The 22,786-nt window shown below is 41.3% G+C and overlaps 1 protein-coding gene across 5 annotated transcripts in view; it reads left to right on the plus strand.

Moving 5' to 3' along the window:
- Window positions 1–11,957: 11,957 nt before the first annotated feature.
- Window positions 11,958–22,786, plus strand: part of LOC124795163 (aftiphilin) — a 65,476-nt gene continuing 54,647 nt past the window's right edge. For 2 of the 5 annotated variants that reach the window (XM_047259056.1, XM_047259081.1), the window contains exons 1-3: window positions 11,959–12,205; window positions 12,408–12,601; window positions 13,436–14,511. In XM_047259056.1, the coding sequence (XP_047115012.1) occupies window positions 12,460–12,601; window positions 13,436–14,511 (1,218 nt within the window). In that variant the 5' untranslated portion in view covers window positions 11,959–12,205; window positions 12,408–12,459. Of the gene's footprint in view, window positions 12,206–12,407; window positions 12,602–13,435; window positions 14,512–22,786 lie in introns of all 5 variants that reach the window. The other 3 variants (XM_047259064.1, XM_047259073.1, XM_047259089.1) reach the window with 3 other exon arrangements.

Raw genomic sequence — 22,786 nt, forward strand, 5'->3', positions numbered from 1 at the left:
TTTATATATTAATTTAGCTTTTTTGTAAAGCCAGATGCACCACATTTATACATTTAAATAGAAGGAAAAATAATAACAATAATACAGTATTTTCACTTAATACTACTTTAGCTGTAGTGATATTTTCTGTTGTGTATGATTTCTATTTTGAGGCCCATGTAAATGGAATAATGAGCAGGTAATAATTTCTTTTCCTATTGGATTTGTTAGAACAGGGATGTAGGATATTTTCTGGTTTCCACTATATGATAAGAACTGTTTCAGCATTTAAAAGGATGTGCTATTTTAACTGCATGTACAGTCACAGCTAGTGTCCACATCGTGGCACTGCGTTTCGGTATGGGGCTACGGTTTCGGTATGTGGGCTACCATTCTTTTGCATGCCGCCCATATATTGCTGCTTTCCCTGCATGGGAGCCAGTGTTCTGTGGTATCCTTTTAGTTGCAAATTTCGCAGTTGGGCGATTCCTTTATATGAATCAGGGCCAGCCTCTCGTTAGTTGGTATGGCGTTGTACACTACGTTGTACCACTTAGATCTGCCGTGCTCCAATATTGCTGGTTCTGAAATGCTTTTCCAGACTTCTGGCCGATTGTGCTCTAGAAATTTTATCTCGATTCTTTTTTTCTTCGTTTGCCCTTTTAGTGCGCCGTAGATGTACTTCGCAGTCTATAGTTGTGGGTTAGCCAAAATGGGGAGTGTGTAGCTCTTGTCAAGTGGTAGTTGCGTCATGTGCCGCATCTTGAAAGGGATATGGCTGGTGTCTACTGGCGCTTCCTCTGACTGCGGCCTGCATAGGTATTTATTAGGCAGGCCGTGATACTCTCTCCATTCTTGTTCTCCATTTGGATTGCTCTGTGGAGCAACAGTGCTGCACACTTCGTCTTCACGTCAACTAATAAAAGCTCTCAAACTTCAGTGAGTACGTCGCCTGTGACACCTTGAATATCTCCCACCTCCACAACAAGTAATAGACAGACCCTCGTAGCACTCGTGCAATTTCTGTTGTTGCACGTAGTGTCTGAGCCACATACCAGGCTTTCGACAGCATCGTAATGTCGGTGAATTCCGCTCTTTGTCCCAACGTTAGATATCAGTTCGCATGAGTCCTGGCGAGCCCTCTTATTATGTGTAGAGTTGTTCGCCATTTTGTGCTGCCATCCTTAGTGGACATTTTTTATTTCTACCCCTAGTGTTTTATGAATGTCAGTTATTCGGTATCACTGCCTGTTGGTTGTCAGACTCCTGTTGCCAGCACTGTTTTCAGGGGATTCACTTTTGCTCCTGATGCGTTTTGGAAAGTTCTTATGACTGACTCTATTTTCTCGATGTCCTGCTCATTGCTGACAAAAAATTCCACATCATTGGTGTAGGCCCTGCATGCGACTGTTTGTGCTCTAATTTGGTAACCATTTAACCTGGCTGCCGTTTCTGTAGGAGTGGGTCAAGTGCATCCATGAAAAGCGCCACAGACAGTGGGTAGCCTTGTCTCACTGACTTCCCTAGTTTGATTCAAAAATGGTTCAAATGGCTCTGAGCACTATGGGACTTAACATCTATGGTCATCAGTCCCCTAGAACTTAGAACTACTTAAACCTAACTAACCTAAGGACATCACACAACACCCAGTCATCACGAGGCAGAGAAAATCCCTGATCCCGCCGGGAATCGAACCCGGGAACCCGGGCGTGGGAAGCGAGAACGCTACCGCACGACCACGAGCTGCGGACCTAGTTTAATTCTTCTTGTTGTCCATCCATTTACAGTTGTTAGTGATATGGCGTTCGCTTAGAAGTTTCGTATGATTTGAGTAAATTTGCGGCCGAATCCGAGTCTCGTCAACGTTTGCAGTATGTACCAGTGGCTGATCCTGTCGAAACCCTTGTGAAAATCAAGAGAAATTACTGAAGCGGTCGTTCTGTTAGTTGCAGTGTGCCCAATCATGTCTCTGTATGCGCAGGCAGCATCAGATATGCTCCTTCTAAGCACTGCACACGTTTGCCACAGCCTAATGGACTTCATTAATGCTATTTTGATTATTACACTCGACACAGTGGAATAAGTAATAGTGAGTAAAAGTCATTTAGTGCCAGTAACTATATTTGCACTTCAAGGTAAAATACATTGAACACAACAACCAAGAAACATTATATCACATATATAAAAATCAGAGCATACAATAGCACCAGAGAGGTCTATTATATTTCACATGATACACTTTGCCGCCGTCTCACACGAAATATATTGTTCACACAATTCCAACACACCACTTCACAAGATAAACCAAATAGCTCCACAATCTTTTGAAACTTCTCTTTGTCCAGGGGTTTTGTCAGAAGGTCAGGCAACATGTCCTCTGTGCGTTGGTAGTCCCCAGGATGATCTGTCGCTCTATGTTGTTCCGAATAATATAGTGCCTTATATCAATATGTTTTGTCCTAGCACTAGTGACATCATTTTTAGCTAGCTAAAACGCCCCTATATTGTCACAGAAGATCATTATGGGTTCCACGATTGAATTGGGTTCTGTTTTAGATATTAATGTTCCTAGTCACAATGCTTCCTGTGTGGTGTAAGATAGCGCCGTATACTCGGCCTCTTTGGTGCTCAATGCAACAGTTTTTTGCCTTTGACAGGACCATGAAATGAGGCCTCTCATTAACTTAAAGCAGCAGCCAGTAATAGAGTGCCCATCTCCCAATTCACTACCCCAATCCACATCACTGTAGGCTTCTAATTTTGCAAAACCTTCTCTACAGTACCCTAATTCGTGGTTTTAAGTTCCTCTTAGATATCGGAATATCCTTTTCACAGCTTTCCAGTGCTTTTCCTTTGGATCTGTGCAAAATCTGCTCACTGTGTTGGCGGCAAAAGCAATGTCATGTCATGACGTTTGAGACAAATATAACAGACTCCCCAGTGCTTCTAAATATGGAACATTTGTATCACATTCTCCATCTGTCTCATTTATATTTAACATTACAATCACTCATGCCAAATTTTTTTAACATTTTTTCTGTATATGATGATTGATTTACGCTCAGTTCTTGTCTTTCTTCATCCTTAGTGATCTAGATACCTAGATAACATTTTAACTTCTCCCAAATCATGCACCTTAAACTTGGTTTGAAACTGTATCTTAAAAATTCTCATTTGGCTTTCGTTTTCAGTCAGGATAAAAAAGTCGTCCACCCATATTGCCATTATCATTATCCCTTCTCTTCCACTTTTATGGTGTATACTAGGCTCCGCCTTAGAGTGCCTCATATTCTTATTTATTAGAGTTTTATTTAGACATCGATTCCAGCAATTTACACTCCGTTTAAGTCCATAAACATTCTCCTCCTCCAATTCCCCATTTCAATGTGCTGTTCTTACATCCATATGATGAACTGTTAAATTTCGTTTTGCTGCCAAGGCTAAAAGATATCTCAATAAGGCATACTTGACTACAGGTGAAAAAGTTTATTTTTAATCTACCCCTCGTTTCTGTGAATATTCTTTTATTACAAGTCATGCTTTATTGAATAGAATTGGGGGGAAGAGGAATTTGTGGCACAACTTGACAAGAAGAAGGGACCGGTTGGTAGCACGTGTTCTGAGGCATCAAGGGATCACAAATTTAGCGTTGGAGGGCAGCGTGGAGTGTAAAAATTGTAGAGGGAGACCAAGAAATGAATACACTTAGCAGATTCAGAAGGACGTAGGTTGCAGTAAGTACTGGGAGATGAAAAAGCTTGCCCAGGATAGGGTAGCATGGAGAGCTGCATCAAACCAGTCACAGGACTGAAGACCACAACAACAACAACATGCTTTATATCTCGGAGATGAATTTTCGAGGCTCTTCAAAGTGAATACCCATCTTGCCTGTAATGGTTTCTTATCTGCTGGCGTATTTACCCATTGAAAGGTTTCGTTCTGAGATAAAGATTCCAATTCCCTCTACAGCGCTTCTTTCCATTCTTGAGAGTTCAGGCCGCCCATTGCTTCTTTTGCTGTTGCTGCCTCATCATTAAAAGACTGGGCTGCATACATCTCAAAATCCGGATATTCTTTCGGTTTTGGTAAGCGAGAAGAACGCCTTACATTGTTCTCTTCATTTTGTTCTCCCTCAGACTCATTGTCATCATAAATAGTCTCCATTTGCCTTTGACTATGCTCTTTCTGTTCTTAATTTCTTCCTTCTTCACATAAGGTTTCACCCTTGGAACTAGGTGCAGTTAACTTAGTAGTATTGCCCTCTTCAGAGAACTTTCTATTTTCAAAGAATACTACATCTTTGCTTGTAGCTATCCTTTTATTCAATGGACCCATTAATCGACAGCCTTTTGAAATATACTTTTTAGCTTTTGGGTCCCATTTTCCTTTCAGCCGTTTTGAAACGTGCGCCATTGCATCACACCCAAAAACCCTTATATTGCTTAGGTCAGTTTTCCTTCCTACCCATATCTCGTAGGGGGTTGTATTCCTTAATGCTTTGTAGGTGAAATATTGTTCAAATATACTGCCATTGATACTGTCACTGCCTAAAAATATTTTGATAATCCAGCTTCAGTTATCATGCTCCTTGCTTTTTCGACAATGGTGCTATTAGCCCTCTCTGCAACGGATTTTGAGAAGCGGCTGTACTGTATGGTAGTTTGATCTGATTTTCATGGTTAATATAATCTCTCCCATTATCAGACCTGATGATCTTACTCTTCTTTGTTGTCCACCTTTCGACCATATTACGATATTCCTCAAAAGTGTCACTCACTTGGTCATTGGAACTAGGAAATTAAACATAGGTATATCGTGAGTAATCATCAATAAATGTAAGAAAATTATAATTCTCACCCATGGATTCACACTCCGTCGGGCCACATACATCTTCTTTCTATTTAGGTGTCCAAGTCTGTGGTGCAATAAAAAACTTTCCGCTGAGTACACTGAATGACTAACATTTCTATGATTACTGTCAATGGTCTCCAACTTAAAAATACCCCTTTCTTTGCTTGCTATAGTTATAACTTCACCATTTTCGTTGATTTCTCTTGCTCCATGCGTGTCAAAAGTGACTGTATTTTCCTTCTTGACATTTTCCCCTACAGACAATAGGTTAGTCACTACATTTTTTACATAATGAACATCATGTGCTGTAAGCATACCAGATTCACCATTCCATATGAATCTTACAGGGTGTTTCAAAAATGACCGGTATATTTGAAATGGCAATAAAAACTAAACGAGCAGCGATAGAAATAATACAATATGCTTGGGACAACAGTACATTTTCAGGCAGACAAACTTTCGAAATTACAGTAGTTACAATTTTCAACAACAGATGGCGCTGCAAGTGATGTGAAAGATATAGAAGACAACGCAGTCTGTGGGTGTGCCATTCTGTACGTCGTCTTTCTGCTGTAAGCGTGTGCTGTTCACAACGTGCAAGTGTGCTGTAGACAACACGGTTTATTCCTTAGAACAGAGGATTTTTCTGGTGTTGGAATTCCACCGCCTAGAACACAGTGTTGTTGCAACAAGACGAAGTTTTCAATGGAGGTTTAATGTAACCAAAGGACCGAAAAGCGATACAATAAAGGATCTGTTTGCAAAATGTCAACGGACTGGGAACGTGACGGATGAACGTGCTGGAAAGGTAGGGCGGCCGTGTATGGCAACCACAGAGGGCAACGCGCAGCTAGTGCAGCAGGTGATCCAACAGCGGCCTCGGGTGTCCGTTCGCCATGTTGCAGCTGCGGTCCAAATGACGCCAACGTCCACGTATCGTCTCATGCGCCAGAGTTTACACCTCTATCCATACAAAATTCAAACGCGGCAACCCTTCAGTGCCGCTACCATTGCTGCACGAGAGACATTCGCTAACGATATAGTGCACAGGATTGATGACGGCGATATGCATGTGGGCAGCATTTGGTTTACTGACGAAGCTTATTTTTACCTGGACGGCTTCGTCAATAAACAGAACTGGCGCATATGGGGAACCGAAAAGCCCCATGTTGCAGTCCCATCGTCCCTGCATCCTCAAAAAGTAATGGTCTGGGCCGCCATTTCTTCCAAAGGAATCATTGGCCCATTTTTCAGATCCGAAACGATTACTGCATCACGCTATCTGGACATTCTTCGTGAATTTGTGGCGGTACAAACTGCCTTAGACGACACTGCGAACACCTCGTGGTTTATGCAAGATGGTGCCCGGCCACTTCGCACGGCCGACGTCTTTAATTTCCTGAATGAATATTTCGATGATCGTGTGATTGCTTTGGGCTATCCGAAACATACAGGAGGCGGCGTGGATTGGCCTCCCTATTCGCCAGACATGAACCCCTGTGACTTCTTTCTGTGGGGACACTTGAAAGACCAAGTGTACAGCCAGAATCCAGAAACAATTGAACAGCTGAAGCAGTACATCTCATCTGCATGTGAAGCCATTCCGCCAGACACGTTGCCAAAGGTTTCGGGTAATTTCATTCAGAGACTACGCCATATTATTGCTACGCATGGTGGATATGTGGAAAATATCATACTATAGAGTTTCCCAGACCCCAGCGCCATCTGTTGTTGAAAATTGTAACTACTGTAATTTCGAAAGTTTGTCTGCCTGAAAATGTACTGTTGTCCCAAGCATATTGCAACAAACGGTGTATTTCTATCGCTGCTCGTTTAGTTTTTATTGCCGTTTCAAATATACCGGTCATTTTTGAAACACCCTGTATTTTTAACATAATAAAGAAGAGATTTGTATTTAACACTATGCACAGATGCACCTGAGTCTAAAATCCATTCCAGTTGACAATTACCCACATCTCCAAAAGAATGAAAACATGAGAGTGCCTTACCTTTGTTATTGATCCCTCTCTCTGGGCTATCAGCAACATGCCTCTTTCTCTGCATGTCTGACATTTGGTTTACTTTTTCTCTGCGCTGAGATGCAATTGCTCCTTCTTCTGACATCTATAGCACCTCACTGATTTCGTCCTTTTGTTTTTTGAATAAAGAGCAGATGTAGTTTCCTTCTCCAGTACATGACAGCTTGAAGTACTCTTTACATCCTGCAGGATTTTCATTTTAACACCGTTGTGCATGATCGGTATACCTCAGCTTTCCAGACCCATAATCATGGTCGCATATCTTTAGAGCAGTCCTGGCAACAGTGTGTCCCTATCCATTTGCCAGCGATCTCAAACCCTATGTTTCTCAGTCGGTTCGACGAACTATTATTTTGTTGATGTATTCGTCTTCACTCTTGCATTTGTCCAGCCGAGTGGTAATTAGCTCACGTAATAATCCTACTTTCCTTGTAAGACCTCCATCCTCAAATGCACTTTGTAATTTGTCCCAGACTTCTTTCGCTGTTGCAGCTTTTTCAGTGTGAACAAATCCACTGAATCAACCAGTAGTATCAACTTTGATTTTGCCTTGATATCCTTACTTGCATAATTATGATCTGTGGATTTCATTGTCCCATCCATCACATCCGATGATAGGTCGTCCAATGTAAATACGAGGGGTGTTTGAAAAGTCTGTGCAACGTTCGAGAGATGGCAACGGCGGCTCGTATCGAGGTCATGTTCGGTTAGTAGCATCTCTGGAAAGAATGCACACCAAGTTTCAGCCATATTGGTCAATTTGTTTGTGTTTGGCATTCTTGTGAATCAAGGAAGTCGAGTGATTGTCAAAAAATGGATGAAAAAGAATTTCGTGTGGTGATTAAACATGACTTTATAAAAGACAAAATGTCTCAGGAGACTAAAGAGAAGCTTGACAGACATTATGGTGACCTTGCACCTTCAATTAGAACAGTTTAAAAGTGGTTTCAAAATTTTCGGAGTGGCCATATGGGCACAAGTGTTGCTGAACGTTCTGGACGCCCTGTGGAGTTTACGACTCCGGAAATCATTCATAAAATCCATGATATGATGATGGATGACAGAAGAGTTAACGTGCTTGAGATTGCCTGTGGACATCTCGAATAAACGGTTGCATAATATTTTGCATAAACATCTGGACGTGAGAAAGCTATTCGCAAGATTGGTTCCACGATTGCTCACGCTTGACCAAAACCAGAATCGTGTGAAGTGTTGCAAGGATGGTTTCCAGCTGTTCAGGAAAAATCTGTAGGACTTTAAGCGTCGTTTCGTCACCGTGGATGAAACATGGATATATTACTATACTCCAGAGACCAAAGAACGTTCTAAACAATGGGTTACCAAGGGAGAATCTGCACCAAAAACGGCGAAGACCATTCCTTCGGCAGGAAAAGTTATGGCGACTGCCTTTTAGGATTCGCAAGGGGTAATCCTCATAGACTATCTGGAAAAGGGTAAAACTATTGTAGGTGCATATTATTCATCGTTATTGGACCGTTTGAAAACCTAGCTGCAAGAAAAACGCCAGCGATTGGACTGCAAAAAGTCCTTTTCCATCATGACAATGCACCAGCACACACCTCAGCAGTTGTGGTCGCAAAATTAATGGAAACAGGATTCCAACTCGTTTCACACCCCCTCTATTCTCCAGACTTGGCTCCCTCGGACTACTATATGTTCCCCAATTTGAAGAAATGGCTGGCGGGACAACGATTTTATTCAAATGAGGAGGTGATTGCAGTAACTAATAGTTATTTTGCAGACTTGGACAATTCCTGTTATTCGGAAGGGATCAACAAAGTAGAACAGCGTTGGACGAAGTGTATAAGTCTAAAAGGAGACTATGTCGAAAAATAAAAAAGGTTTGTAGCAAACACGTAAGTACTTTTTATTTTTGCACGGACTTTTCAAACGCCCCTTGTACGCTTCTATTGCCAATTTCCACATTGCATAGTTTTCGCGACTTGTAAGTCTTTCAATTGCAGAATTTGTGTTGCGCTCATTTTAACAGTAACTTTGATCTTTTTTAGTGTAAAGAATAATACTAAAAGAGTTGCGTTCGTCTTGTAAGGGTAACTCGCACTTCACGCAAGTGCACTACTTGGGACTTTTCTAATACTTTCTCATTACTATATCATGGCTATACTTATTCCAAATACATGGCTGGGCCAATAACCTATTAGAGTCGACACAGTTGAATAAGCAATAGTGAGGAGAAGAAATTTAGTGCCAGTAACTATATTTGCACTTCCATCAAAGACAACAACCAAGGAACATCATATTAGACACATAAAACTCAGAGCGTACAATAGCACTAGAGAGGTTTCGCCACCGTCTCACACGAAATACATAGTTCACACAATTCCAACATTGATGTTGTCTGCAAGGCATTTTGCGGCAATCTTGTAATCTGCATTCATCAGCAGTATGGTTCTGAACTCCTCGATCTGTTTCGATTTCTATTTCTTTGAGAGAATACTGTCCCTTCCACGAGGGAGGCTGGTACTGCTGCCCCACATAAAACTTCGTTTGCCATTTCGGTTAGGAATCCGCTTACTAGGTCCCAGAGGTGGCTGTAGAATTCCTTGGGGATCCCGTCGGTGTCCTGTTTTTGAGGATGGCTCTCACCACGTCCTCAGTAACTTTTTCGGTCAGGTTGTTGTCTTCATTGCTCATGTTCCGACGTGTTTCTAGTAGGATGTCTGTCGTTTCGGCGTCGTCCATCTCTCCGCTTCTGAAGAGTTCTCTGAAGTGATATTCTACGTGGTGTAGGATTTCTCGCTTAGTCGGCAGTTTGTTTCCATACTGTCACGGAGTTCAGTGATGACCTTGCTGTTGGACCTTTGCCTTTCCCTGACTAAGTGTGACAGGTTCATCCTTGATGATACCGTTTGCTTGGCTACGAGCGATAAAGCCTTTCATTCGGTGTCATTTGATGTTTTGGAGACGTGCTTCCAACCCACTCACGCATGTCAGGTAGTGTGGGTCGTCTGTAGGGACGTTCAGTGCGTCTTTTAGACAGAGTGCGTAGAAGTCTGCCATGCTGTTCTTCCAGATAGCTTTTCCCGCACTGTATCTGATCAGTGATCTTCTGATTGCTGCCTTGGCAAGTTCTGCCCACCACTCTATAGTGGAATTGTATGAGTGTCGCCTTTCTGAACATTTTCCTAACGTCTCCTTTTATTTTCCGTCTCGCTTTCTGACCAGGGATCCTTCTTCTTGGTAGGTGAATTTTGCTCTCGTATGCACAGTGATCAGATAAGATCACTGGGGAGACTTCTATGTGTGATACAGGGGCGGCTAATTTTTTGCTTATGTACACCCTGTCTAGTCTGCTTTCCCCCCTGTTGTAGTGGAAGGTGAACTCCGTGTTTTCTTTGTTGTGCAAACGCCATGAGTTATCGAGTTTTAGACGCCTTATCAGATCATGCAGCTCTGCAAATAGATTCAGTACTGGGATCTGGTCTTCTGGCGCGGCAACGCAATTAAAATCTCCCCCTAGCACAAGATTGGTATTATTGTGTGGGTGGAGTTCGCAAATGTGTTCGTTGAAGAACTGATTTCTCGCACTCTTGTTCTTGTCCCCGACGGTGCATATATGTTTATGAATAGCGTTCCTGCTATTACTACTGCTATGTTGCTTCCATCTACCATTAGTTTCGGTTCTCCTGTTTCTATTTCTTCTCTGACCATAATAGCCATCCTCATCGGGTTTCAGAGTCAGTGTTGCTGGGTTGGGTTGGGTTGTTTGGGGGAAGAGACCAAACAGTGTAGTCATCGGTCTCATCGGATCAGGGAAGAACGGGGATGGAAGTCGGCTGTGCCCTTTCAGAGGATCCATCCCGGCATTTGCCTGGAGCAATTTAGGGAAATCACGGAAAACCTAAATCAGGATGGGACTGAACCGTCGTCCTCCCGAATTCGAGTCCAGTGTGCTAATCACTGTGCAGTGTTGCTGAAAACTCGGTATCATTGTACCTCTTCTATTGCGTCATTACCACCTCTTGTAGAAGAACTATGTCTTCAGTTCTATGCTGCAAGAGATCTGAAAGCGAGTCTAATTTCACTGAGGAACCCATTCTGTTCACATTGCATGAGAGGATTTGTGCATTGTTTTACCTTGCATTCACAGTGGTGGGCGTCACGCACTTTGCGGGGGTGGGGCAGATGTGTGCTGCAGCCAGTCCGGCGATAGGACGACGTCCACGTCCTCAGGTTTGCTGGTGGGCGTTTTCGTTTTTGAGGCTGGTGTGTCTGACGCTTCTGCAGCAGATGTATCCATCCGTTACGGGTTTTCTTGGCCCTTCCTGACGCCTTTTCCTTCAGTTTTTGTCGGTTTTTGCCATTACATGTTGATATCTTTTCTCTCGTCGTCAGTCTCTTTGAGTATGGGAGCTATTTTGTTGAAAAATTTCTTTATCCTGATTTCGTGCATCTCGCTGAACGTCTGCATTGTGTTGTTGCTGGGTCCGGCTGTCTGGCTGGCCACAGCTACTTCCTGGGCGCAGCCGTTAATCCCCACGATCCTCTGTCGCCGAGCAGCTAGGGAGGAGCCGGGGGCTATGGATCGGCCACAACGATAGCCTGAATAGTCCACAAACATTTTTTTGTTACTTTTCATCTGTCTGCTATAACTGCCTTCTAATCCGATGGCTTTATTGCTTGCTGTTAACTGCCCACAAAAATTTGTGTCTTCTAAACATTACAATGAAAGTACAATCTCTACAGCACATACATGTATCAGGCGTTTTAGAATTCAGCGAGCACTTACAGAGTACACTGAATAAACAACTGACTAAGACATGTCTCGTGCACCAGATTTACGACTATTACCATTCCACATGCTAAGCATTGTATACGCATGTGTGATTTGCGCAAGCAGATTTGAACAATTTTGCTCAGACTTGCGACTCAAACTTCCAGGGTTGCGCACGTTTCATATCCGCTAAAAATAAGGGTTCATGCGGTATGACTTGTCTGCGCAGTTGGTAATACATATAGAATGAAGAGAACTATTTGTGAACTGTAATTGATTATATGATATGTCAAGAACAACAGCTGCGTTATATTTCCTAATCCCGATAGTAATATTGCAATAAAGATTCATGAAAAGTCTCCAGTTTATGTCGACATTGATTTTCATCGACATCGATCTCCCCAAGTTTGATCGAATGGAATGCGATTGAGAAATGTCATATGTCTGCTGTGTTTACGACAGATAATGTAGGATATGTGTAATGTGGTGAATCGATAGAAAGTGTGTAATGTCATAATTAAGATACATGTTCTATTTTCTGTTCGCAGTCAGTATTAATCTAGACTCCAATACCTTTGAGGTAAGCGCCACAAGGGTTCTGAAGAAAAATATTTAAAGCTTCTTGACTTCTGTTTTATGTTGGCATGCGGAACTTACTGGTTTTCTGTGTAATGTCATGTGACGTTCGTTTGTGTGTATAAATGAAGGGCTTACCTTGGCATATGCCGAATTGTCTTTTACGTGTTCCACGTTCCATGAACTTATGTGGTACCATCAATTAGATTTCAGATGGATACTTTGCACTGAACTTAAGTTTTGTGTAAGTACATCACCATGTCAAACATAATACCACCAATGGTGTCATCATCACCTCCGCCTTTGGATGACAATCCTGATGAAGATGATGATGATGATGATGACGACGACGACGACTTTGGTGATTTTTCGATGGGAGATTTGTCATTTAACGCCACAGGTAACTCAAGTAGCAGAAATTATGATGGAACATTATGCTCCACACATGATCATTTCGTTTATTGTTTACCAATGTAGTGTAAGTGGAGGGATAAACAGAGTGACAGCTAACAAACTTCAGCTTTTGAAAGGGGTAATGTTAAAAATGAACTGATGTTGTACTGTCAGTCTTAGTAAACCATGTGTGGGTTAAATTCCATTTAAAATAAACGATATTACAAGTGAAACTATTGATTTTGGTTGTTGAAAAGTGATTGCTGTAAAATTCTTCATACTATCTTGGGTAAAGAAGCTGATTCTAGTCAGTCTGTCTAAAGTGATTTTTTCAGTTTCCCAGTTCCTTTGGTGGCATTTGAGAGGTACAAGCTACATATGAACACTATATTTTGCTCTTATGCTTCATTTTTATAAAACCATAAACCCTGCACTGCCCAAGCAAACGTGACAATCACCCACATATGCCACTATGCACTATTCAGATGAAATTACGGGCCAGCTATCTGTATATATCATTATGCCACACAAACCACCATGAAATTGGTGGACAACATTTAATTTTGTGTAAATGCATAAGTACACACGTACTAATTTGTGTTGTACACACCAGTTGTACATATTTCTATGGCTGATAAACACATACTTCAGACAAGATTTAGACAAAATGGTTTAATATAAGTATTGTTGATCTGATGTCAGGTTTCAAAAATCGAAGCCACTGTAGTATGCTGCTACCTATTCTATCATAATGTTCTAGCTTTGTAAGTACTGTATACAGAGCTAATAATATTGATAGTATTGCTGCTTCTGTATTAATAGATCATGTTGAACTTTTCAGATGCTACTGGAAATCAACAGACTGATGGTAATGTAACATGCAGAGAAAGTGTTACTGCACAAACCAGAATTCCTACAATAATGCAAGAAGCAGAAGCCCCTGATATGAAACAAATTGATAAACAAGTGGAATCTTATACTAGCATAACTCAAAGCTGCAATGGTCATCAGGATATATCTATTGTTAATTCTGTTTCACGACATGAAACAGACCTTAAAGAAGCATACAGTAAAAGTCAGCAAGAACTAAATGATAGAAATGGTGCAGATGATGTAAATTCATTAGGAGATACATCACACTGTACTCCTAATGAGGTTGCTAATTCAAAGTCTTCCATTCCCGGACAGTCAGCTCTGAACATTGAAGGGGGCACATTGCTTTCAGAAATAACTGATTCAGATACAAAAAGCAGTCTAGTCACAGAATTCCCTGTTGTAAGTACTGTGACTGAAGAACCTGTAAGTGAAAGTATTAAGTATAACGATGATTTTGTGACATCAGCAGATGGACCAACTCCTGAAGAGTGTGAATCACAAGATAGTTTATTTACTTCCTCTGACTTTTCAGTAGTGGTTGAGGGTGACACACTCATCAAACCATTGCCACTGAAATTGGACCTTAGTGAGTCTGTGAAAGACACTACAAAATTAAGTTGTGAAAGTGAAAATTTTTCCGGACTAGTAGTGTCTGAAATTGAGAAGTTTGAAGATATTTCCTACCATGACAGCAGTTCTGATGAGTTTGGTGTTTTCCATAATGTAACTGAATTGCCAGAGGAAGAACTGGAGGACCTAAAATTTGATAAAGTGGCTTATATTGAATCTGGAAACAGTAGTGACAGTGAAAGACCAAATAGAGGTAATGGGGCATCAACAGAGAGACCATCAGTGCGTGAAGAATCTTCTTTCTTCCCGGAAGCACAAAGTGGAGAAAGTGGAAGGACAGACTGGGTTGATGCTTCAGCTACCCAATTACATGATGTGATCCCAGATTCCATGCTGGCTGATGATGATTTTGGAGATTTTGAAGCAGTAGAGTTCTCATCCACTGTTAAACCCAAAGAAGATAGTACACAGGTATCTGAAATAGTGGCTTATAATTTATGGTATACTTTCCTATGATGAGCAAATCATTTTTATCTTGTTGCCAAACTGAAATGAGTCTTGCCCAGGCTGGAAGAAGCAAGTTCATATCATAGCTATGAACATAATTGCCATCACTGTTGTTACTTTAACAGTTGTAGGAGTGATTGTCTTTCTTTGTAAACATCATATTGTATGTCACTTCCATTTTATCCATATGTCAGATGCTTATCTTTAAGGTCAATGCATTTTAGGGAGCTAGACTTTGTGTTTGCTCTGCTTTTTACAGCCTACACTTTCTTTATGAGAAGAAAGCAGTAGTTTAACTGAAGTTTGGTTTATTTACTTTCATCATTCTATTAAACGTAGCATATGCTTTGCACCTTCTGACCTTAAAAGTGGTCAACCCAAGTTGGTAAAGAATAGCATACAGTTTACACAAAAGTCATGGGATAGCTATAAGCTTATGTACCTATGATGGTAATGTCATGCACACAAGGTATAGCAGGGCAGTGCATTGTCAGAGCTGTCAGTTGTACACAGGTGATTCATGTGAAAAGATTTCCGACATTATTATGGCTGCACAACAGGAATTAACAGACATTGAATGCGGGAAAGTAATTGGAGCTATACGCATGGCACCTTGCAATTCAGAAATCATTAGGGAATTCAATAATCTGTAATACGCAGTGTCAAGAATACCACATTTCAAGAATTACCTCTCACTACAGACAACACAGCAGCCGACAACCAGGTCACTTAATGACCAAAAGCAGTGGCGTTTGCGGAGAGGTGTCAGTGCTAACAGGCAAGCAGCATTGTGTGAAATAACCACAGAAATCTATGTGGGTCATGTGACGAATGTATCCTTTAGGATAGTGCAGCGAAATTTGGTGTTGGTGGGCTACGGCAGTAGATGACTTACGCGAATACCTTTGCTTGCTGCATGACATCGCCTGCAGTGCCTCTACTGGGCTCGTGATTCTATCGTTGGACTTTAGACGACTAGAGCACTGTGGTTTGGTCTGGTGAGTCCCAATTTAAATTGGTAAGAGCTGATGGTGGGGTTAGAATGTGCCAAAGGCCCCACAAAGCCATGAACGGAAGTTGTCAATAAGGCACTGTGCATGTTGGTGAAGGCTCCATAATGGTGTGGGTCATGTTTACATAGAACAGTCTGTCCTCTGGCACAAGTGACCTACTTGGTGACCATTTGCAATCATTCATGGACTTAATGTTTCAAGCAATGATGGAACTTTTGTGGGTGAGAATATGCTATGTCACTAGGCCTCAATTGTTCACGATTGGTTTGAAGAACATTCTTTCCTGACATGAATTCCAATAAACATTTATGGGACATAATCAAAAGGTCAGTTCATGCAAAAAAATTCTGCACCTGCAACACTTTTGCAATTATGGAGTGCTATAGAGGCAGCATGGTTCGATATTTCTGCAGGGGACTTCCAACATGACTTTTATCATGTCATTGTGATGTGAGATCAAACCAAGATATGGCTTATCATTTTTTGTCATACACCAATCATTGCAACAGTGCAGAGGTATGCCAGGAAAAAAACTGATGTTACTCTAGTATTGAATCAGTTATTTTATTTATGCATTTATTCATCCAGGGATAGTCTCACAATGATTTGGGATTTGTCATTGTAATTCAGTGGAAATAAATAGCTCAAAATATATGTACACACAGAAACTCTATAATTGTCTGAGGAACTGCCCCAGCATTTGCTTGAAATGATTCACGAAAACCTAAGTCAGGATTGCCGAACAGAGTAAACTTCATGGACCAAAGCTGGCTGGTGGTACCACAGTCTTTGATTTTGCCAATGAACAGAGACTGTGATGAGGAACTTCTAGAATTATATTTTCCAATAGCACTGATATTTCTTAACTCATGTACAAATTCTATATTTAACTGTTGAATTATACTGAGCAAAGTGGTCTGATGGTTACCAAAACTGACACGCTTATCGAATGCTAGAATTTCAAATTCTCATGAGCCCATGCAGATTTAGGTTGCCGATGGTGATACAAATTACTTAAATTATAAGACAGAGTTGTGTACCTTTAGGTAGGATACAACTAATTTTCTTCTCCTTCCTTCTTTTTATTATGTAGGTATAGGAGATAATTTTCCTTTGCTGCAGACAGAAAGAACAAGATTGATCATGAAACTTCCTGACAGATCAAAACTGTGTGCCGGGCCGAGACTCGAATTCAGGACCTTAGGTATGCAGGAGAGCCTCTGCGAAGTTTGGAAGGTAGGAGACGAGGTACTGGCGGAATTAAAGCTGTGAGGACGGGGCGTGAGTCATGCTTGGGCAGCTCAGTTGGTAGAGCACTTGCTCGCAGAAGGCTAAGGTCCTGAGTTCGAGTCTCGGCCCAGCGCACAGTTTTAATCTGTCAGGAAGTTTCATATCAGTGCACACTCCGCCGCAGAGTGAAAATTTCATTTTCGAAGACTGATCGTAATTTGATATTAAAACCTTCATTTACCAGTTGCAATAATATTATTTATACAGCTGTAGAACACCGGTTATATGAAATATGCAAAAATACCCTATTGCTGAAAGTGATTTAATGTGCACCTACTAAAAGATGAATATCTATTGACTGGGTCCAGACCCCACCTGCCCCACTCACCATTCACTTCAATCTTATACCTTCACCCCCCCCCCCCCCCCTAAAAAAAAAGTGATTTACCAATATTGACAATGGACATAGACAATCTCTTTTTCTTCCCAAGCAAGATGGAGTAGTGCTGAAGACACTGGGTGGCATTCGCCTGCTTTGTTTCTTTGCTGATAGCCCTCAGTGATGACTACACTGGCTGAATGGCTGAAAAATGGGGTTTGTAATTTCGACACTGGCTACTGTAAATAATGTAGCCGACAGGCGCACTGTAGTGTTTTGCTGTTCTTTACTTTCACTGTTCACAATCCCCCAGTAATACACAGTTATATGGGCAGTGAACTATTATTTAACTTTTGATAAGCCTCATTAATAGTTTGTGGGCAAACATCCACATACTGCTACAATAGTGTACTGTTGAACATCTACTAGCAGTAAACATCTAACCACACATTTCACAATCTTTCAAATAAATTGATGAGACATTGTCATTGCTTTAGCACAGGGCCTGTTGGTGTAACACTTATTCCATGATTAAGTTGATGAATTGTTGTCGTTCTTATCAACACAGGTTTCTTGTCTGAAACTCGGCCGTGGACTGACTGTCTCAGGACGGAAAATTGGGCCCATATATATCCTCACAATAATAGGTACTGAAACTACACATTGTTTGAAGTTAAATTTACAGAAATTACAATTAAAGCTTAACTCATTAAATTAACTGAATACATCAAAAAATTCGTTCCTTTTAACAATTTCTTGTGTTGCAAGGGTTAGGGGAAATTATTTGTTTAAATTATGAAATTAACATATCATTATGCAAACAATACTTTTGACAAAACTGTGACTTACTTTGTAATTAATTAAGAGTTGGCTCTGCTAAGAAGTTTTCGAATAGAGCCAAATAGATCCTTTAATAATACCATTAGTTGTTCATCCAAATGTTTATCAGTATTAATTAGGAATAGTCAAAATAAATTAGAAAATCAACTACATGCATAAAACTAACCACAGTATTCGATCTTGTGTTATATTCTTTAAAACTGAGGGCCAACCTTTCTCTTTAATGATGATGCATGAAATGTATGTTAATGGTAATAGTTAAAAGTAAAAAAAAATGAATTTTAAGGAGGCAGATGGCAAAACTAGAAGTAAAAATATCCCAGCTTGCTTCATTACAACTGGTTTCACTTTTGGTTCAAATTTATTTATATTATCTTATTTATCAGCCCATTGATAATGAATATCATATGAATGTTGTCCAAATGCACATATAAAGGGTCAACAGAAGCGTCCGATCCAACGCGTCGGCTTTGACCCGTGACGTAAGGATGTCGTCGTGTGTGACGTAATGACGGCGCGGAGTTTGGTTTGAGTGTGGCTGTCTCCAGTTCTGTTTTATCTTATTTTATTTACTTTTCTGATCTGTCCGTTCTATCTCGTGAGATTTTTTAAAATTTAAAAACACTTATTACTTTTTTAATTATCTGTTTCCTCGAATTTCTGTTTTAGTTTATTATATTTATCTTTCTGATCTGTTCGTTCTATCCCGTGAGATTTTTTTTAAAAAAAGACAAACACTAATCAGCTACTGAAGCATCTTTCTCTTCTATGGGTTGCAGGGGTTACGACCCCTGGGGAGGTGGGTGGGTATTCATGCATGGCTGTCTTCACTTACACGTTGTAGCTACGCAAGGCGTCTAAATTTGTTTATACACTCCTGGAAATGGAAAAAAGAACACATTGACACCGGTGTGTCAAACCCACCATACTTGCTCCGGACACTGCGAGAGGGCTGTACAAGCAATGATCACACGCACGGCACAGCGGACACACCAGGAACCGCGGTGTTGGCCGTCGAATGGCGCTAGCTGCGCAGCATTTGTGCACCGCCGCCGTCAGTGTCAGCCAGTTTGCCGTGGCATACGGAGCTCCATCGCAGTCTTTAACACTGGTAGCATGCCGCGACAGTGTGGACGTGAACCGTATGTGCAGTTGACGGACTTTGAGCGAGGGCATATAGTGGGCATGCGGGAGGCCGGGTGGACGTACCGCCGAATTGCTCAACACGTGGGGTGTGAGGTCTCCACAGTACATCGATGTTGTCGCCAGTGGTCGGCGGAAGGTGCACGTGCCCGTCGACCTGGGACCGGACCGCAGCGACGCACGGATGCACGCCAAGACCGTAGGATCCTACGCAGTGCCATAGGGGACCGCACCGCCACTTCCCAGCAAATTAGGGACACTGTTGCTCCTGGGGTATCGGCGAGGACCATTCGCAACCGTCTCCATGAAGCTGGGCTACGGTCCCGCACACCGTTAGGCCGTCTTCCGCTCACGCCCCAACATCGTGCAGCCCGCCTCCAGTGGTGTCGCGACAGGCGTGAATGGAGGGACGAATGGAGACGTGTCGTCTTCAGCAATGAGAGTCGCTTCTGCCTTGGTGCCAATGATGGTCGTATGCGTGTTTGGCGCCGTGCAGGTGAGCGCCACAATCAGGACTGCATACGACCGAGGCACACAGGGCCAACACCCGGCATCATGGTGTGGGGAGCGATCTCCTACACTGGCCGTACACCACTGGTGATCGTTGAGGGGACACTGAATAGTGCACGGTACATCCAAACCGTCATCGAACCCATCGTTCTACCATTCCTAGACCGGCAAGGGAACTTGCTGTTCCAACAGGACAATGCACGTCCACATGTATCCCGTGCCACCCAACGTGCTCTAGAAGGTGTAAGTCAACTACCCTGGCCAGCAAGATCTCCGGATCTGTCCCCCATTGAGCATGTTTGGGACTGGATGAAGCGTCGTCTCACGCGGTCTGCACGTCCAGCACGAACGCTGGTCCAACTGAGGCGCCAGGTGGAAATGGCATGGCAAGCCGTTCCACAGGACTACATCCAGCACCTCTAAGATCGTCTCCATGGGAGAATAGCAGCCTGCATTGCTGTGAAAGGTGGATATACACTGTACTAGTGCCGACATTGTGCATGCTCTGTTGCCTGTGTCTATGTGCCTGTGGTTCTGTCAGTGTGATCATGTGATGTATCTGACCCCAGGAATGTGTCAATAAAGTTTCCCCTTCCTGGGACAATGAATTCACGGTGTTCTTATTTCAATTTCCAGGAGTGTATTTAGTTTGCCCCCCACCCAAAACACCCCATTTCCCGCACTTGTCCCGTTAGTGTCATTAGGCTTCTTGTGGAAAGTGTGTGTGTGTGTGTGTGTGTGTGTGTGTGTGTGTGTGTGTGTGTGTGTGTGTTTGTTTGTTTTTGTTTCCGCCATATTTGTGACGTCATGGGTCAAAGCAGATGGGTGGGATCGGATGCTTCCGTATTTCCCATATAAATTTAAGAGAAAGCACTTAAAGGAAATGGAACATATTTATATGTACACAAATTACAAACAAAATAAGAAAAGGTCATTCAGTGCATAGTAACACAGTTCTATATGTTGTAATAATGCATAGTTGGTTTTTTGTAGGGCTTTACTTTTGTTCTCCCTAAACAGCAAGATCTTACACACACTACAGTAATTCAGTAAAGATTTTACATTGCATGATTGTTCTCCTTTGACCATACAACAAAAAGGTTTAGGGACATAAGACAATATTTTCAATTTTACTTTTTTATAAGCATTATCAGGAAATCTTATTGGCCTATATAGTCACTTAACAAGTAAAAACATTGTTTGGCTGATTTTTTTTTTTTAATTCTGTTTTAAATTGATTCTCATCTTCCAACTACCTATTGTTGACTGGCAGTCAGTTGCTAAGTTATGTACCAATATGGTTCACATTCCTTTGTGTGTTTCTTCGTTTTGTTCACTGAGCATGGAGTGCTGCACATTTTGGGTATTTTAGGTATGAAAGTTGGCATTTATCTGAAAATCTTCAAGATGGACTCTGACACATACAACATGTTTGTGTAGATATAGTGAAGGTATTATTAGTATTTTCAGCTTTTTGAAAATTGATTTGCAGTGTGTGTGTGTGTGTGTGTGTGTGTGTGTGTGTGTGTGTGTGTGGAGAACTATTGTGTTATTATTTGAATAGCCTTCTATTAAAATAATAATAATAATAATAATCCATTTAGGCAGCAAGCTCTGGAACCCAAAATATTTATCTCTGTGTTGTAGGAGACTGAAACTAACCAAAATATGCTATCTCGACACCCTATGAAATACAAACATTTGCAATAATTCTAAGAGCAAAACATGCTGAATTGGGTTTTTCTGCAAGTTTTATTATGACCATTAATATTTAAGTTTCCAATGGCATGAATCCCCAGCAGTTTTTGTAGAAGTCACTCTGTTTATGACTTCGTCACCCAACACCAGATCTAGCTTTTGTCTGTCAACCTGTTTGCATTGAACCAAAAGAGGACGTACTTTAGGACTTGATCAGTATTTGTGAAGCAATTGCTTTGATGCACTTTTATCACACTAGTATCATCTGTGAATAGTATGTCGTTTGCTGTATGTCTGAGGTGTGAATGTCATTTATATAAACAGGAAACAGTATGGGACCTAGAGTACTGTCTTGTAATACTTCTATTTCAAATTTTTTTGCACCTGATATTAAACTGATGTTGTGTATGGCGTAAGCTGGCATCAGTCTTATAATCTGCGTTGTGTTTAGTGGGTGTGATTCAAGTCACTTTTTTACTATCTCTTGAATACCAAATGGTTCCAGTTGTACATAAAGAATATGATGATTAGCAGTAGAAAATACTTTGGAGAGATTGCCATTTTTAAATAATGGCTTCATTTTTTAGATTGCCAATCTTCCTAGAAACACTCCTCCATTAAATGGTAAGTTGGTTATGTATGCCAAAGGCCTTGTCATCTGTGGTGCTGTCGCTGTTATGAAGGACCTGGCACCTCATGTACTCCTGTTGACATTTTAGGTTTCAGGCTTTTTAACACTTCATGTTTGTTTGTTGGCTCTACCCTCATGCTACAAGCAGATTTTGAATTTCCTGGGTTTTCTTGATTTGTAAATTTCAGGATTAATGAAGTTGTTTCATTTGTGAAATGATTGCTGGCATAATTTGGTAAATCTTGTTTTTTAATACACATCCATGTCAGGCCATCATTCTGATTCATGCTTTCCACAGTTTCTTATAAATCTGTCAAACCAAGTGCTGACGTGTTTTTTTTTCGACGTGTTTTTTCTTCGACGTGTTTTTTCTTCGACGTGTTTTTTCTTCGACGTGTTTTTTCTTCGACGTGTTTTTTCTTCGACGTGTTTTTTCTTCGACGTGTTTTTTCTTCGACGTGTTTCTTCTTCGACGTGTTTCTTCTTCGACGTGTTTCTTCTTCTACGTTCTTTTTCTTCGACGTTCTTTTTCTTCGACGTTCTTTTTCTTCGACGTTCTTTTTCTTCGACGTTCTTTTTCTTCGACGTTCTTTTTCTTCGACGTTCTTTTTCTTCGACGTTCTTTTTCTTCGACGTTCTTTTTCTTCGACGTTCTTTTTCTTCGACGTTCTTTTTCTTCGACGTTCTTTTTCTTCGACGTTCTTTTTCTTCGACGTTCTTTTTCTTCGACGTTCTTTTTCTTCGACGTTCTTTTTCTTCGACGTTCTTTTTCTTCGACGTTCTTTTTCTTCGACG

Source organism: Schistocerca piceifrons, chromosome 1, assembly GCF_021461385.2.
Source record: "Schistocerca piceifrons isolate TAMUIC-IGC-003096 chromosome 1, iqSchPice1.1, whole genome shotgun sequence".
In the NCBI taxonomy this organism is placed as follows: Eukaryota; Metazoa; Arthropoda; class Insecta; order Orthoptera; family Acrididae; genus Schistocerca; species Schistocerca piceifrons.